The sequence below is a fragment of the Periophthalmus magnuspinnatus genome, chromosome 21 (genome assembly GCF_009829125.3).
Source record: "Periophthalmus magnuspinnatus isolate fPerMag1 chromosome 21, fPerMag1.2.pri, whole genome shotgun sequence".
NCBI classification, from domain to species: Eukaryota; Metazoa; Chordata; class Actinopteri; order Gobiiformes; family Gobiidae; genus Periophthalmus; species Periophthalmus magnuspinnatus.
In genome coordinates, this window is record NC_047146.1 from 20,193,994 (window position 1) to 20,212,864 (window position 18,871).

Consider the following 18,871-nt stretch of genomic DNA (forward strand, 5'->3'; position numbering starts at 1 on the left):
AAAAAACTAAAACTGAGCTCAAATTTGTTATCATGTACCATAGGTGAGCGTGTAGACCGGCTTGCCCGCGGTGTCCAGGGAGGTCACACAGGGGGCTTTGGGCTGCGTGGTGCCCCATCTCTGCAGAGCCGCAGTCAGGGAGGGAGGCCAGCTGCTGCCAACCCCCAGAGCCTCCCCCTCCAGCGGGCTCGTCTGCTGTCCCTCTGGCCTGGGCTGGTCCGGGTCAGCCTGTTGGACTGTAGGGAGACATGCACAGTTAGCAATATTCCTTATAAGGTAAAACGTTGACGAGGGTCCCAGTATGTTGGACTTGACGCTGTAAAAAAAGAGGTTAACTCTGGGGTATGAAATGATATGTGGATGAGAATGACATCAATATTTATAACTGGGTTAGTCACCGAAAATAAATTGTATTGAAGAAGTTGTACACATATATTTTCATGTAATGAAGTAAATATTGTTTTGACCCAATACAGATATATTGTAAAAGTAGCAATGTGCTGTCTGCATCTAATTATAAAGTGCTTATATCATCCGCAAAACAGCAAGTAATACTGGTGCTCTGTGAGCATGCTAGCTGTTATTAGCAGTGATGTGACATCCAAACTCCGCTCTAGCCTGCAAATTGTGAAAAGTATTTAAAACCTCATTGTGGTATATAATTAAGATACTCGTAATACTTTAGAAAAGTGAAGAATAACTTTGGACCAGTGCAAAAGGTTTAAAATGAACTAGTTCTGTTTTAAAATGTGTTTAACTCATTGTCCAAGCGTGCTACAAATGTTCCATATCAGAATAATCATATTACAGAGGCATTAATTAAGACTAAGAAAAGTAGCTGCTAACTTTGTTTGTTGCAGGCTTTTAAACACAGAGGAGCAAACATTTTGTGACAGTGCAACATTTTTGTTGCGTGTTTAGCAAAAGGAAACTTGTTAATGCAATACATTTGACATATTTATTGGTTTGATCATTTTATTTATTTATTTACTTTTTTATTTCCAATATCACCCAGCCCTAGCGAAATGGAAAAGGGCAACATAATTTTGGCTTCTATATTTTTCCTAATCATACACTCCTTGTTTGACATTGAAGGCTTGTTGTTCTCAGTCTTTGGTACATGATTCTTTTGTATGTGTCCTGGTTTTGTTCTGGCTCAGCGGTCCAGCAGGTCGAGCTCGCACTCTCACCTCCCCGCTGTGCCCCTCCTCTGGTCGGGTCCTCCTGCCCAGATCCATGTGGAGCGCTGGACAGGAGGACAGGTTTGGACAGGGTAGGACCTTCTGTTTCCGGAACACTCCCCCTGACCACTGCATGGACCTGGCACCATCACCTCACCAACCACTGAGACTCAAAATGGACGGACCTCCTTTATTTGACATTTAAGGCTTTGATAAAAGTTCACCATTATGCTAAACTGACTTTTTTATTTATAATGTGATTTATAAAAAAATCCTGGAGCTGTGTTTTAATGGTGGTGCACTAAGTAACTTTTGTAATGAAAATATTATTTCTTTGGCTGGAATGTTCCACAGTATGGCATTAAACCTATCTATCTTGCTTTCACTCAATTGAAGCTGCTTGTTTATTATAAAAGATCCCATGAAAAACAAGTCAGGTTCTCCATCTGACAAAAATGTACTATTTTTTATTTTTTTTAAATAATATGTTAAGGTAAACTGATCTTATTCATTATTTTCAAAAACGTGTCTTTATTTTGTCTTTTTTATGTTTCTGTAAAGTTTCTAAATAAAACATGTTTATATATTTTTTTTAATTATGTTTTTTATTATAAATGAAATTATTAAGTCAAAAAAATTAAAATATCACAATAATCCACCCATCAACCAGCAGGCTACTGATTGGCAAAATTATAAAAGGTAAGTGGGTGAACACAAGGGACCCAACTACAAATCTGAGCCAGGATCTTGGCTTGAGAAAGATATAGCCTTAGAAAGAGCCTAGAACAGAAAAAGAAAGCCACATAGAGCATATAATGTTGAGAAAAGCATTAAGCATATTAAGAAATGTGCTGGATATTATTTTTACTGTCCTAAACATGTAACCAAACTAGTTCATTGTAAACAGTTCGCAGTAGTCGAGAGTTATTCCTCACTTACCTTATGCATTCAGAACATCCTAATTATTCACCACGATGAGTTTATAAGAGCTTTTCACAACTTTCAAAGACCAGAGTTGAGTTTTGCCATCATGGTAATGCTAACAACAACTAGCATGCTAACAGCGCATCAGTCTTACTTCCATGTTCAGTTGGACCATGCTTTATAATTAGATGCAGACAGCTCACAGTGGTCTCATTTTGATACCAAGATCTGTTTTCAGGAAATGGGGCTTTTTTGAAACTTTATCACATGAAAATAAATCGGTTACAGTCCCTTTAAGACCTTATTTTTATGCATTTTAATTGTTATACATGTACACATTTTCCCACCACATTAGGCCGGGTTGGACTGTGTTTCGCATCTAGTTACAATCCTAGCTTTTTCATCTTACCATCCAACAGATCTTCAAAATCATCAACAAAGAAGTCAGGTAAGGGCGGGCGCTTGGGTCTCTTCAGCGTGTTGAGAAGCTGCTGGATTTTGGAGGAGACACGGCTGTGGACTGGAACTCCTACACAATAAGAGCGGAGGGGATGAGGGACAACATGGCACTAACAGAAATATGGAGCCGCACCAGGAGAGAGGGAGTAACTGAAGAGCGGAGGAGGAGAGAAGTGAGGAGTGAGGGAGGGCTGAATAATTATGGAGGAATATATAATGGTAGTTTAATTTTTATGATTTTAATTGCCAGAGGTGGGTTGTATAGTTAAAAAGAACAATAGTACTTTTAAGGTTATACTGTACTACATAACTTTTCTGGTGTAGGGTTTGCCACATACTTGTTTCCATCAAGATGTTCGTTTGTTTTTGCCTGGAATGCTCTACAGTATGGCATTAAACGTGCCCATCTCCATGGAGACTAGCAGGTCAGAGCTGTGGATTCGCAACCCCGCTCAACAGTAAGAATACATGTTTTTAGAAGAATTTACGAGCGATAAAAACACCGATAAAATAAGTGAGTATAACGCCATACTGTGGAATATTTTGAGCAAAGTAATAGCAATTCCTTCCACTAAATAACAACTATTAAAAAATATGTCACTTTAATTTTGTTTAATTATTCAGTCCTCAAGTGTGACGGGAGAGGGAGAGGAGGGTGAATGGTGTAGCAGTCCACGACCACAGGTTTGGTGGTCCGATTCCCCCAAAACCACTGGAGTGAAAAAGTGAAACAAATATATTTGTGTTATATCTAGATTTGTTAAAATTATACATGAACAGCTGAGTGGTGTCATTGTACTAATGTGTAAGATAAATAAATAAATCAACCCAAATCTATACAAATTATTCTTTTTTAAAGTGAATGGAGCTGATATAGACATTACTTTTGCAGTGGAAATATTGAATTCTCAGAGAAGCTTCAAGAAAAGAGTTGTTCGGGTGTGGGTTCAGCAGAGCAGTGAGACCCCTTCACCACATCTGGGCCAAGATCTGCAGAACCTAGCTGGGGGATTTGGGCACTGGGTGTGGGGGTCCTGGTTGGCTGCTCTTGCAGTTGACTGGCTGGCACACTGAGCAGTTTTTAAACTTTTTGTTACATTTTAAACATAATATTTGGGGATTTGGACCAACTAAGGAGTCAAGCTTGTGCACTTTAAAAGACAGAAGTTAAAGACTATTGGATTGTGTGATTTGAGCAGTTTGTTTTCCTGTATCCACGCTGACCCTGCTTGGAGACAGCTATGCTAGCCAAATGCTACAGACTTTTTTACAACAATGAAACAAGTTTTTTACACCAAATATGGCATAAGATGTTTTTGAGGAAACAGAGGGAATGGCCCATGTCATTACCGACCAAAACAACAGAGTGGAGTGAGAGTCAGGCTCAGGAGAGGCTTTCCTGTTGTAGTCCTGAGGACTGCTACTCTCTACAACTACCTTGGCACTGGGTCTGATGACCCTTCCTAATGACCTGCACTGAGACTTTTGTTCGAGCCTTTCTATTATTATTGTATTTTACTGCTTAATGTGCTTAAATTGGCCTTTGGGGACAAATAAAGTGATTTTGATTGATTGATTAAAAAGCCCTATAGCAGTACAACATTACTGCTGTATCTTCTCTCGTTGAAATGCATGAGTGAGTTGTGTATTCACTCTGCATTCATTCATAGCTGTGAGTTATGTGTTTTTGGGCAGAAGGCCTGCTGTTTTGCTCATTAGTGTCACTGAAGTCATCACAGTTTGGTGTATTTTTATTCTGTGGAAAATAGAACCTCTGTTACCATAGAAACAAAGGGGTCAGTCCGGCACAGTGCCAATGTGAGCAGACTGTTATTTTCCTATTTGGATCCCAACCAAAATCAAAGATATTGCCATTAACTTATGAGAAGCAAAAAGTATACAAAAAGCCAGCAGAGGCCGCAAGAACCCCATTTACACTTTGAAAAAAGCTAAAAATTTATTACATAAATTGTAGTATAGGCAATTAATGTATAAAAAGTCCAGGAAATACAGTTCTTTTGCCTCACCATCAGCGGTCTCCATGACGACGTGGTTGTTGCCTCGGGAGACGCCTCGCACAGACAGCACCTGGGCCCGCTCAGTGTGGTGGGCGGGGCGCTCGGACAGGCCTGTGACGTCAGGGGGGGCGGAGGGAGGATCTGAGGAGAAGGCACACAGGAGGTACACTTATGGTAAAAATTTAAAAGGCGACAATGTCTCAGAAATAACATATGTGGTAGCTTAGCCCTATACAAACAAATGCTTTAGTGCAAGTATTTTGACAGGGTGTGGACAATGGTTAGCAGATGTGACATATGTAGAGGTAATTCCATAATTGCCTAGCAAGTATATTGTAAACAATGGTTCAAACTAGTCTAATTAACACAATAATTACTATCTGATGAATAAAAATATGGCAAAACATTCACTTAGATGAACGTTAAAACTGTCTGAATAATGTGCCTCAGTATTCTGAATGGAATTTTTGTATAGTCCTGGTTTAGTTGAGGTTATTCCTGGTTTAATCCCAGTTTAGTCCATGAATCACTTCTTGACATTTGCACAAATTAGTTAAATCTTTAAGTCAGGAAACCTCCAGAACTCCTCCTGTTACTTACATAAACATGGATTGAATCAGCATCAATGGAGTACACTGTAAAACTAACCTATGTGCGTGTGAGCCATGAGGTCGGCCAGTGCTGCAGCTGTGGCGTTGGCGTTGAGCGCACTGTGGGGGGCGCTGGACCTGCCCCCGGGGTGAGAGGAGGTGGAGGAGGCTGACGAGGACGTGGAGGAGCCCTGGATGACACGGTTGAACCAGTGTTCGACGGTGGGGTGGGGGTGAGAGAGCACCTGGTACGGGGTGGAGGTGAGACGGCCATGGCGACGCAGAGAGCCCTCGTCTTCAGAGGCAGAGGAGGTGTCTGGAGAGTCAGATAAAAAGACAGTTACTCTAGAGCTGGGTAAGGTTCAGATGGTTTTGATAACAAGAATTATATCACAATATATCACAATGGAACCAAATCACAGTTTGGATGACAAAGGCTTGTGGGCTGAGCATTGGATGTAATTTTACAGGTAAACATAAGGAGGGTTCAAATAGGGCTTGGGAGAGATCGCTAAATTACTCAAACATATATGGATGACTTCTAAAACCTCTTCAGACAGGTTTTTGATGTTGTCCCTGATCATCTCCATAAAGTATTGGTATTGTACTGGTAAGGGAATAAAACTGTTTATACATTTTTGGCAAATTGATTTAAAGGTGCTCTAAAGGCACATTTCTAGTGGAGGGTCTGTCATCATCTTGATCCGATGTGATCTCTGTGGAGATGTTTTGCCTGGAATGTTCCACAGTATGGAATTAAACTTGCATTTATTCAATTAAAGCCGTTTTTATTGCTGAAAAAATACCTTGAAATGAATGCATTCATACTGTGAGCAGGCTCACCTCTCCACAGATTTGAACTGTAACTTGGTGTGGTGGTGTCACCCGCTTGTCAGAAAAATCAATAACATCCCCATGAAGTTACATAGTGCAGCTTTGGTAACACCCCTACTACGATAACAATTATCAAAATATGACTAAGATTGAAAATATTGATTGTCGCTGGAGCGCTAGTCATTATCTGCCCTGTGTGAGAGTGTGGAGAAGCAGACAGCCTGAGGTGGAGATGTCTACAGGAGGTTTGATTCTAACAAGCTCAAATTTCACTCTCTGCAGCTCAGTCAGGGGCAGTGCATTCTCTATTCTGTTTAGTCTTCCCCTCTGGTCTCTGCCAATGCAACCAACTACAAAGTAAAAAACAGTCAGACACAAGAGGAGTAACATAGATCTAGTAGCGTCTGAGTACACAACAGGGCGGATCGTGCCATTTCCTACTGTCTTAGTGTCACTGACACTTGCTTAGATTTTTTGAATAATTCAATATAAATTCAATGGGTTTTTGTAGTGTGGCTCAGAATTACCTTGTAACGATAAAGGTGCACATGTAGTTTTTTCCTTTGAAATTTTTCAGTAGCAATAAAGTAGTAAGTATATCCGCTACCAGAAACATTACACAGGTAACAAATAACTGTGTATGTACAATGTTAATTTAACGGTAGAATTTAACGATTATTATCTATATATTTAAAAAATATATATAACTCCAAGCTATGGGATAGGTAAAAACTATTATAGCAGTTTGTAAAGGTCAAGATCTCTAGACTTTGTTCAATCAGATTACGAAACACGAGTGGGTCTGAGAACAAAGGTCGGTGGACAAAGAACGCATTCATAAATCTGTCCATTTCTCTGGCAGACCACACTACCTTACCGAGAATCTACAGAACCGCAGACTCTTGCGTGATTTCACAGAACCGCCCACTCTTCCATGATTTTACAGATCGTGTCTCACCTGGAGGAGTACAGGCCTCAACTGATGACTGCACTAGCACCGAGCGTCTCTTGGAGGGCATGGGCATCTTCCTCTCTTTGTACTTGGCCAGAGCAGCTTGGACGGCTTCTGTGTGCAAGTCTGAAGATAAAAATCATACAAAAGTATAAAATGTATGATTGCATCTCAAAAGGTTGGATTCTTTTGTCATCACAACATTTTAAACAATCCATAGTTTAAAATTCAGAATTCTGTAGAGGAATATATTTTTACTGTCAAAATGCAGTTGTTTTGACCTGGTTTATGGTTAATATCTCTGCAATTATTGGGCCTATTCACATGAAATAAAAACTAGCACAAAGTTAAATGATTTCTGTGTCAGCAGAGAAAACTGAATACTCAGGAAGTAGTAGCATTATCCAATCATAAAGATGTTATTGTTATTGAAGAAGTTATTGTTGTCAGTTAAAAGGACTTTACAAGATTAATATGGCAAATTTGAAGATGCAATCCTCAAAAAAACAATGAGTATGACATTTGTGGATTTTCTGTGTGCATGAAGAATTATAGGCTCCACAGCCATGCTGCAAATATGCCATATTTGTGAGTTCACAAACTCACGAGAATCTCCATAAGGACTCCCATAAGTTTAATCGGGTGGACCAATCACAAAGCAGCACTGAGGTTTGTGCAGAAGCACAGGCAAAGTGTCCAAGTGAACAGACATACTTCTTTGACTACTTTGTGCATTTGTGGACAGGGAAGATGGCTGTGCTTTTCCCTCAACTGGATTTAGAGTTAGATTTTTCAGCTTGTTCTGCTTTTGTGACGCTTTGACCCATCAGATTCATATAATAGTCATGGTGGTCCATATTTTCCGATCGCTTTCAGCGAGAGCCATCCCAGACTGATGTGTAGAACTCAATTCAGAGTGCTACACATATCAATCTGACACAAGCCAAATTAGGTTTTAACTAACTGGATTTCAGCATTGAAACTCTTACATACAGTTCCTTTAAATGTAGCTCTCCAGCATGCCTACCTGATCTGAAGCGCTCATCCCTGGTGTTGGGGGTGTGGCTCTTGTGGTGTTTGACAGACAGGAGCTGTGATGACCCCTGAGCCCTGGTGTCGATCTGCAGAGAGGGGTCTACTCCTGAAAAGAGACAGCGAAAAGGCAAAGAATGAATGAGTGAATGAATACATAGAATGTATTAATTAATCCATGAATAATTGAAAGGATGTTGAAATCCATTATTGCTTGACCGCAGGACTTTTTTCCATCCAGTTATGTCTGTGAGGAGGATAATTAAAAGCTCTGTCTTAAAAACATGAAAAACTGAACTAGCTCGTTTTGAACAGTTTGCAGTGGTTCAGTTATTCCTCATTCTGAGCATCCTAGTTATTCACTGTGATGAGTTTATAAGCACTTTTGACAGAGCTGAGTTCTGCTGTGACATAAAGCTAACAACAACTAGCATGCTTCCTGATTATTAAACAATGAAACACTTTATAATTAGATGCAGACAATACACACCTGATATATTTTGACCTTAAGAACTGCTTATACAATATATCTGTACATTAAACTATGTATGGGAAAAGGTGGGTACAGGTCCTTTAATTCTGGCTTTTATTTCATGAGCTGTGTGAACCTAACCTCTTGTTAGTGAGTATGAGTGAAGTTGATTGGGGACAAAGGAGCTCCCTGAGGACAACCTCCTCATTACTACTCAGCAAAACATGGCATGCCACTTTTTATGTAAATAGTATTGGCTATCTTAGAGTTAATCGCTTGTTTGTCACTTTTCTGACTGGTTTCAACAGGCCTTGGAATAGGGAAAGAATATCTGCCAAGTGGAATTTTAAATCCCATTAAATTGGAAAATATGTTAGCTTAATGTCAGATATAAAAATGTAATATTACTCTACTACTGGAGAATGTGTTTCTGAATGAACTCCTAACCTTACCCACTCTAATGTCTAACCATGATAGAGAAACAGCTGTTTGTGATAGTCTCAGGCAGTTGGTTCCAAAACTAAGCATTGTTAATTAATTTAACTAATCTAAGCATTTTTGCATTATGCATATATTATGTATTTTGTATTATGCATCCTTTCCTATAAGAATGGATTAAATATACAATATAACTGGGATAGACTAATACCATTTTAATTTTGTTGGAAGAGTAAAAAATGATTCACCTAAATAAGTAAAACCAATCTAATCTTACTTCATGAACAAACAAGTTCAATTTCAAGTGCCTGTGCACTAATGACAGTGAGAGAGGACGACAGGCGGGGTCCTGAGGTACAAGGAACTGTGTGATCGGTCCACTTCAAACTGCCCTTGAGCAATCACAACTGTTTCTTTTCTGTAATTCAATAGGATCCAAGATTTGTTTCTATAAACTGTTACATAATTTCAAGATATGTAAAGATACATTTTCGTTAGGCTAAAACCAAAATATTTATAGGCAGTGACTCTTTCAATCAATGTGCCATTTAGTGTAGAAGATTGAAGACTGGAGCTTGTACAACACTTAAATGTTTTTAGGAAACAAATTATGTTTTATTTGAATTCTTAAGGGAATTTTGGATTTAATTTAAATTGTGCTGCAGTTTTAAAATCGCTTCATCAGCAGAGGGAGGACTTGCATTCAGAAAGGCATCATCTCCATATAAATGTATGAGGCTCTTCTTACATTGCAACATTCACAAATCACCTAAAGTCCAAATCTTACTCCATGGACAAACAATTCAGTTTGAAACAAAAAGAAATATGAACACCATCAGAAATTTCTTGAAACAAATCCAAATATGTACTCCTACAAACTAAATCAAAACAACACAAGCCTTAGAATTTGACTTTTTTGACCAGCTTTTGTGTTTTTGCCATGTAAAGTCTTTTTGTCTCTGACCTAAATCACTTTATATGCTATATCATTATACAGTGGACAGTAAAACATGAAATTAAATTCATCCTTCACCACATACAAATCACACCCAGAAAATAACCTCTGGGACTCCTTTAAGGCGCCCACCTCCACCTCTAGGGACAGCACTCCTGCTTTGAGCTTTTTAAATTTTATTTAACATAGAGCTCTGTAAAGAATCTATCCTTAACATGACATTTCTAATTTCCACTGCTCATTACAGGTGTTAAGTAATATTTGCCTGAGGTTAGTGATCTTAAGCCGCAGGTTATTCAAAAACAAGGGCTGTGTGTTTATTGCTGCAAAGATCGCCAGGACCTCTTTGGACCAGGGATATCTCAGATCTGTCCTGTTGAAAAACTTTTCGAGTGAGTCTTTCCTCTGGTAAACCCACAAGGCAGTTTCAAAGTCTGAGGATTTCTGCCCCGTTTGATCACACAGTGCTCCCAAGCCCACGTCCCCCTCTATGGCCGTCCTAGTGGTAAACCTGCGTACTCCAAGGAACTACATCATAGCTCTGCTTTGGACTGCATTACATTCTGAAGCATCTTCAAAGCCCCAAACTCGCTCACTATAAAACAGCACAGATCCAACCATTGAGTCATACATTTTAGTCCCCTCCCGAAATCCCTTTTATATAATTTAAGTGTTTTACCTTTTTCAAAATTTGCTCTTTACATTTTAAATACTTTTTCTATGTTAAGTGAGGATGTTTCCACATGTTCTACAATTCATTATTCCAATATGGTTTGATCTGTATATATCCACCAGCAGTGGTTCACATTGTCCTGTGTTTTTTAACCTTTTCTAATTGGTCTGAAATATCATACAAAGCTTTATAACAGAACTCAGACTCCAGGAAATCTACCAGTCTGTGGTGGCCACTGCCCTGTACTTCACTGTGGTCAGCTGGGTGAGCAGCATCAGCAAAAGGCACATTGGACAGACTGACAAACTGAAATGACATGAAATTATTATAAACAAAAATTCTGACAGTATTCCCTCATAACTCTTGTAAGTTCTTATAGGGGAATCAGTGTTTCAGTTTTATGCAGCTAAACCTGGAACCTCTGAAAATGTGATACAGGCTTCTATTTTGACAATGTTTAAATCCAGGATCAAAGTGGTTCTGTTTAGCTGTGCATATGACTGAAAGGTTTTTATTCAGCACCTCATCCCTTTAATGTTCATTTTATGATGATTATTTGCGATTATTTATATTTTGATTTGTTGTATTGTGATTTTAAATTCTTTCTTATTCTATAAAGACCTTTTACCGGTAATTACTTTGTGATCAATTTGTGCGATACAAATAAACTTGCCTTGCCTATAGAAAAGTTCTCCAAAATAGTGTTTTCAACAAAAACACAAACACCAACAGGGGATTTCACAGCTCTTTTTTGTAAATCAATGGAGATCAGGTATAAGACTGGACAGATGGATCTTATTTAAAGAAATAATACCAGTGAACCAAAACAACAAAATCAGTACTTGCAGGTTGGGCGTAATCTCATCGCACCCGTGTCCCATTGTCTGCACCATACTCAGCTTGAGAGTGTTTAGTCGCCCATGGCCAGCCAAATAATAGTATTTTGCAACAGGGCTCTTTTGGAGAAGAGTTCGGAGGTGGAAATCCGTGAGCCGCTCGATGTGAGATTTTGAAGAAATAAAAACTGCATGTGTCAATGTTTGTGTCTGGAAGAAGAGATAGTCTATTTTGGCTCCACATGGACACACCATTCTCCTGTCTAAGCTCCAGTGAAAACAATATCATCAGAATGAAAAGCGAGAAGCCCTCCTAGACAAAATAGACAGGGGGAAACTGTAGAGGAGATTCAAAATTGAGTGTCCACTACAAGATTTATAATCGTGGGGAAAATGTGGAGTGTTAGCCCTAAATCATGGGTAAGAGTAAGACAAGGACAAAGATCAAACTGATAGCATGTCTGATATTTTGGAAGCTTGGTTGCAGAGTGAGCCCTCCACTCATTGTGTCTGCTATCAATCTTTGTAAAGCATGCGACCAACAGTAAATACAAGTCCTCCTCAGAGTAACAGCAGAAGAGAGCCGTCACAAACCAGACCATCCATCTCTGATTCCCTTTTATTTACTCACTTCCATAAACACAAAAACACTGCTAGCCTCAACTCACCTGTACAATTACAGACAAATTACCAAATGGAGTGTAAAGCTAGTCAGTTCTGGACCTAAAAATAAAGACAAAATGCATAAATTAATATTGTAAAGTCCCAAGAGTCCCAGGAGGATTGGAAGGTTTCCAGGAGAGGCAGCCACCAGCAGAAACACAGGAGCTAGGAACAAAGGAAATTAAGCCAAGTAAACTTGGTTTGAAAAAGTAAAGTATCAAAAAAAAAAAAAAAAAAAAATTTACAGCTGACTGTCAAGGTCTTGTTGATGTAACATTCTGGCAGATGCTGTGTCTCAATTTGACGGTTGCGCACTTCGAAGGGCGTACGTCAACCATTGTCTGTGCGCTTACGTTACGTCCCTTACGTTAACGTCACCTAAAAACCATGACAGCTGCTGACTAAAGGTTTAAAATTGATTCTGAAATAATTACAGTTTAACTTTTAATTATTTATTATTTAACTGAAGAAGAGTCAAGGTGTCATCGTCACAGGCATTTATTTCTGTTTAGACTGAATGAAGTAAGGAATTAACCTTTCCCTTTCAATATCAATAGGCAAATACAATATTATAGGTGATTTCTTCCCAATTGTAGCTAGTACTACATAACTTTAAGAAAATATACCTTGTTTCTCCTGTAGAAGAAGTCACGCATGGCGAATGATGGGATACAGAAGTGCGCAAAGTCTGCTCGGATGCATGCTTCCTTCACGGGCAATCTCCATGGAAACACAGGGCACATTTGTCGGCTGTAGTCGTGGGGTGTGTGAAATGGGACAGGCCTTATCGCGCCGGAAGTGACATAAGTGCCCTTCAAGTGCAGCCGACGAAGTGAAGAGATTCTGCCCACGTCCACACACACAGGTAAGAGGGAGGGGAGCACCAGACAGGGAAGACTGGAGTCACAGCCAGGGGCGTGACATGGAGCCTGGTATTCGCTCAAACAAACTTTGGTACAATTTAGACTAAAGTGTGACATCCAACAATTTCATAAGATGAAAAAAATCACACAGTGAACACCAGGATTAAAATAAACATAAGGGACATGCCCTGATCTGAATACCAGTCCAGTGTGGTGAAGGATCTAAGACTCCGGCCATATTAGAGTCTGCACAAAGCATCATGGGAGCAGACACAAAGCATGATAGAAGCAGACTGTCCACACCATGACACGCATATAGAGCCAAGTGAGTGAGCCAAGAAATATTCAACCAGAATCAGCCTGGCAAATGTAACCTTTCAATTTCACATGGCAGCAAAATAAGACAATTAGTAAGAATACAAAAAACAGACGTGAGTGCATATGCCATTGTAAGCTAGTATTGTCACAATATTACAATTTCAGACTTGATTTTGATACTAAGGAATAGATTTGATACTCAATGCCAATTTTGATTTATTTTGACAATTGAATGTGATTTTCAAAATTAAACCGTTTTTTTCTAAATGCATGCAAACTGGGAAACTGCAATTGAGGTGTCCTGAATCAAATCTCAAAGATCCCAATAACAAAACTCGAGAAGCCGGTTTGTACTCTGATACCTGCTGCATGTAACAACACAGTCTGATTTACATTAGGCACAGACTAGGAGAGCTACTCAACTGCACGAGGAACAGTAAAATATACAAATATATAAGCACATGTTACTTTGTTTTGGTCTGCTACGTTAAAGTGAAAATAAAACTTGCCAAACTTGCTACAATGTATATGTGCTGGGAGTAATGCAATTCTTGCCATGAAAAAGTGGGCAAATATGCAACGTAAGGTGAGAGGGCACATGAATGAAAGTGCGTAGCTGATCCACAGAACTAGCAGAGCAGCAGAGGAGAATGCAAGAGACATGAATATCCTCCCTGTAAGAGCTGCAGGATCACGCGAGATACATTATCTATGATTGTTTTATCGATAAATGACATTCAAATGAACTTTAGGTGTAACTTATGGGACTGTGATTGGCCACAAAGTGCCGACTCCACTTTTTTTTTTTTTTTTTACAGGGGGACCCAATGAGAGCACTTAGGCTCTCTTTTTCATGAGTGCCCTGTTTAAAATACAGCACAAACCGAAAAAACAATCAAAATATCAATAACAAGTGCAGGTGTGTGTATAAAAGTTTGTTATCAGATTATTAAATTGCAATTGTGTCACCAACGTGTCCAGTTTTGCTTTTCCTTGGAGCATATTCCATTTTTGTGAAGCAAAACAGCTAAAAGCCTCTTTCCCATCTCAGTTTTGGTGTGGTTCGTCCTTAGCCTTATGCAGTCATGTGATCTGGTGTTAAATGTTCCGGTATCAATAATTAACAAGCAGGTGAGGTATTCTGGCAGTTTTTGAAGTAATCCCTTATAGATAAACTTAATGCAGTGCTGTTCTCTTCTAACAGACAGTGATGGCCAACCCACTTTTTCACAGAGCGTACAGTGATGAGTTTCAAATCCATCACCTGTAACAAAGCGAAGGGCGGAGTGAAATAGTGGATCCAATGGTTTCAAAGCAGAGGCTGAAGTCTGCATGTATATCACATCCCCATAATCCAGTACGGACAGGAAGGTTGCTTGCACTATTTCTTTTCTGTAACTCATTGGGATACAATATTTGTTTCTGTAATAAAATGATAATTTAGATTTTAAGTTATTACATAATTCTGAGATATGTTTTTTAAAGGACAAGTTTTCATCAAGCCAAAACCCAAGATATTTATAAGTGTCGACTCTTTCAATGGATGTACCATTTAGTGTGTAAAGGTTTGTAGCTTGCATGTTACTGAAATGTTTTTTAGAAAAAATCATATACTTAGTTTTATTTGCATTCAAAAACAGCTTAAGATTTATGAGGGAGTTTTGGATGCAGCAATGGTGTTTGCTTTGTAGGGATGTACAATAATATCACCAACAATATAATAAGATAATTAGAAGCCCAATGTACACTGATTCATCCGCTTTTCCTTAGAGGTTTTGTCCCTCAGAGCGCTCACTCTGAACTCTGGCTCCGTCCCCTGCTTTAGCTGCAGAGTAGCCAGGGTCAGAGGGAGAGTGCTGCTAATACTAACACTAATATTATTTCACACCTGCTAAACTAATCCCTGTTAGAGAAAAACGATGCAATTTGCCATTTACATAAAGTAATTCTGTTAAATAAAAGTAATTGTTGCCTCCTGCAGTTGTGCACATTTAAAAAAAAATCACCCAATCAACCAACCAATTATCAGTTACTGCTTGAAAATTCCATTATGTGGCTTTTTTTTTTTTTATTCCTTATATTTAGTGATTATAATCAACCGTTGTTTCTACGTGACTATTCAGGTAAGAGAAGTAAGTTCAGCCAGCTTCATAGTACAGGCCTCTGATCTCAATGTCACTTTTTCCATGATCTCATAATAAACACGTGGTCAGTATAGTGACCACTGCTCCTGTCTGTGCTGCTCCTGTCTGTGCTGCTCCTGTCTGTGCTGCTCCTGTCAATACTGTATGTGTTAGTGCAGGGTCTTACCTTGTATCTGAGGGATGTAGGGGGCCAGCAGCTTACTCCTCTTCTTCTCATAGCCCTTTTGAGTGATGTCCCCTGCACACACGAGAGAGAGAGAGGTTAGGGTGAGGTCAGAGGAAAGAGCGAGAGAGCGAGAGGGTGGGTTAGAGTGAAATCAGAAGAGAGAGAGGGAGAAGTGAGACAAGAGAGAAAAGACGGTGCATAAAAAGTGCAAAGAGAGGGACTAACTGAGATCAGCAGAGAGAGGTAAAAAGGGTGAGCGAGAGAGAGGGGAAAGGACAAGGAGAGAGAGAATGTAGAGGGATAAAAGAGGGGGCACTTGGCCTGGCACCACATGGCACCACGGGCACTGGAGTGGACAAGCAGCTGCTGCACACGGCACACAGCTCAGACACACTAAACAGCACGAGCATTCATGACACTACAGACCTTTGAGCTTTTGTTGTGCTAATAAAAATGGCTCACAAAATATTATAATTTTTATTTCTCATTATTTGCTTAAAACACATTGAGGACGTATACAGCCTGATCTCAACCATACATTTCAGCTTTTACCCTGTCACTATTACTTTTCCATTTAATTGGGAAAGTTATTGGAAATCAAACCCAGGACCTTCTTGCTGTGAGGTAAGAGCATATACCACTGCGCTCCACTTTTTATCCAACTTTATTTAAGTGTCTTTCCTACCAGAGACAAAGCAGCAGGGTGCTGTTTTAAAGTTGCGCCACGTAACATTTTCTGGTGGAGGGTCTCATACCTTTTGCATACCAATTTTGTTAAATTAAGGTTTAAACTGTCAGAAAAATGCCTTCCTTGGGCGTAAATTGCCTCTGCATTTTGAATGGAATTTTCCAAGTGTTAGAACTCACGGCTACTTCCTGTATTTATGTACTTTTGTTCAACTTTTCCCACAAACCCCCACTTAACTGATGTAAACCAATGATAAATATTTACCACAGGTAATATCCCACCAAACCGAGTCAGAATTAGAAAAACATGAAAACCTGTTAGATGGACTGAAACATAAGTTATTTGGCGTCATGTGTTTGTCTGTCAGGGTGTGGACAGCAGCAAAGCATGATGGGAGCAGGATGTGTGCGTGTTGACCTTAGAGCAAACCATGCACAGCCACGCTCCCACTGCTGACATTTACCCACAGCTGAGCCCAGTGAGTGAAAACAGAGGAATCGTGACTGACATGAAATCTATTGTAATGATAAGAAGTGTCTCTATGGGGATTCAGTGCTTCTTCTCGGTGTAAAGGAACTGTATGAAGCCTGTGCTCTTACTGTTTCAAAAAATATACTACAACCTCATTCCCTGTATACGGACAAGCCATGCCACATATGAAAGCTCAGAACCTCCAGTATTAACTCACTGAGCTGCAGAGGCTACACTAGCACAGAAAAACTATTGGTTTACGTAGTGACCGTTCAGATCAGAGAGAGTCCTTTTAGGTTTAAACCAGCTGGATTAGAGCATTGAGACTGGCAACCCAGAGACTCAATCTGCTTTCTGATTGGATAATTGTCTCAAAAAGCAAAACACATCATGTCCAATATATTTGTAATTAAGAATAAAACAGAATGACAACTGATATATTCTTACTTTTATTCTGTTTGCAAATAATACCTCAGTTTACTGCTCTGGCCAAAATCCGAAAGTATTTGCTTGATTTAAATAAATGATCAGAATAAATCTCTGCTATTCAGTGACATGAAGATAGAGAATGAAATAGAAAGAGTAAACCTCATATACTACATGTACAGAAGAAAGTGTCTAAAACTAGTAGAATTGTATATAAACTGCAGTATATTCTGAACAAAAATGCATTACACATACTTTGTTCTCTCATCACACCATACCTAGCATATGGTCTTGAAAATTGGGAAAACACATAGAAAACTAGAACTAATCGAATCCTTGTATTACAAAAAAGGCTCTTAAACTGATTAATCTTGCACCTTATGATTCCCATAGCAACTCATTGTCCAATCAAATACTTTAAAGTTCTATGACTTGATCCACTCGTACACGGCTAAGTTCATCTAAAAAGTAAAACATAATGAAATTCCTCATTCTTTGCAGGCAACGCTCACTCAGAGCAAGTAAATACAATGCAAGGGGCACCTGTATGTTCAATAGATCACATGTTAGAACTACTAAAAATGTCCAGTCAACATTTTTATCAGTTTTATCATTTTATAAGGGTAAAAGTAACATCTGAGTTGACCTCTCCATTAAAAACACCCAAGCTGATCACAAATCATAAGACTGACTCAGTTTTGATTCAAATTTGATTAACTCCACAGGCCTAAGCTTAACTGCCGTCATATCAATACAACCAAGTCACCTCCAGCTCTGCGGTCTGAAAACACGATGACCGTAAAGCTATGTGAGAGGTCAGCAGAACAGGGTCAAGTGAAAATGTACATCAATAGAGCCGTGGACAGTCTTCCATTAGGCTGTGTGTTTAATCCGATCGGAGCTTGTCAGGGGGTCAGACGCTCGGCCTTCCCCAGGGACAGAGCTCCAGTGTGGGGCAGGTGCTGTTGAGTCACCCCCTTAACGCTCAATGCTCCAGTGTCCCTGTCCTGGACAATACAGGCCTGTCCAGTGTCCACCAGTGTCTGCTCAGTGTCCAGTGAGTCTGCTGCCCAATGTTATACCCTGACAACAATACTCAACTCCTCTCTGCACGCTCACAACATTCTCATTGTGTTAACTGTGGAAATTTAGTATCACCCCCTAGAGGTTGGAATGTGTTATTTCTAGCTTTTTTGTAGTTCGTAGTTTAGTTTTTATGTCACCTGTACAGGAAAGGTTCATTTCTGTCCTCTAAATTTGACTTTTTCGCATTGATACTTGCTCTAATGATTATCTAGTTTCAATACTAGTTTTAGTACCGATTAGTATCTGATTTTCTATACTTTTGACGCCGTACTCTGCAGACGTCATTCAACTGCAGCTGTAATTATCAGTTTCTTTGCATTACAAGAATTTCTTCCAAGTGACTGGTGGGTTAGCTAGTTTTATGCATAAGTTCTCACAGGGAAACAGTTGAAACTAAAGCAAAACAGTGCCAGCAGTAACATTTTAGCTTATTAAACATCGTTGTAAGTCCCTGCGATTGTTAAATATGTATTTTCAGAGTGTTCGAGTTCTCTACAGGGGCATTAGATTAGCTAACAATTTGCGATCATTGGGATAGGTAAATTTCCAGCTAGCTAGAGACTATATGCTTTTACTATACTCAAAAGAAGTGATAGATTTAGTTCCGAATGATACAAGAAGAGACATAATTTGAGAGCTACAAATTAGCGGCTGTGATTGGACCATTCCAGACTCTTGTGCG

General features: G+C 39.4%; 1 protein-coding gene across 1 annotated transcript in view; it reads right to left on the reverse strand.

Moving 5' to 3' along the window:
- The window catches only part of dip2a (disco-interacting protein 2 homolog A), a 91,854-nt gene that overhangs the window by 26,380 nt on the left and 46,603 nt on the right, over nt 1-18,871 (reverse strand). The window contains exons 2-8 of the mRNA XM_033986381.2: nt 15,519-15,590; nt 7,986-8,099; nt 6,965-7,084; nt 5,231-5,488; nt 4,592-4,723; nt 2,515-2,634; nt 39-236 (exon numbers count right to left, since the gene is read on the reverse strand). Of these exons, the coding sequence (XP_033842272.1) occupies nt 39-236; nt 2,515-2,634; nt 4,592-4,723; nt 5,231-5,488; nt 6,965-7,084; nt 7,986-8,099; nt 15,519-15,590 (1,014 nt within the window). The remainder of the gene's footprint in view (nt 1-38; nt 237-2,514; nt 2,635-4,591; nt 4,724-5,230; nt 5,489-6,964; nt 7,085-7,985; nt 8,100-15,518; nt 15,591-18,871) is intronic.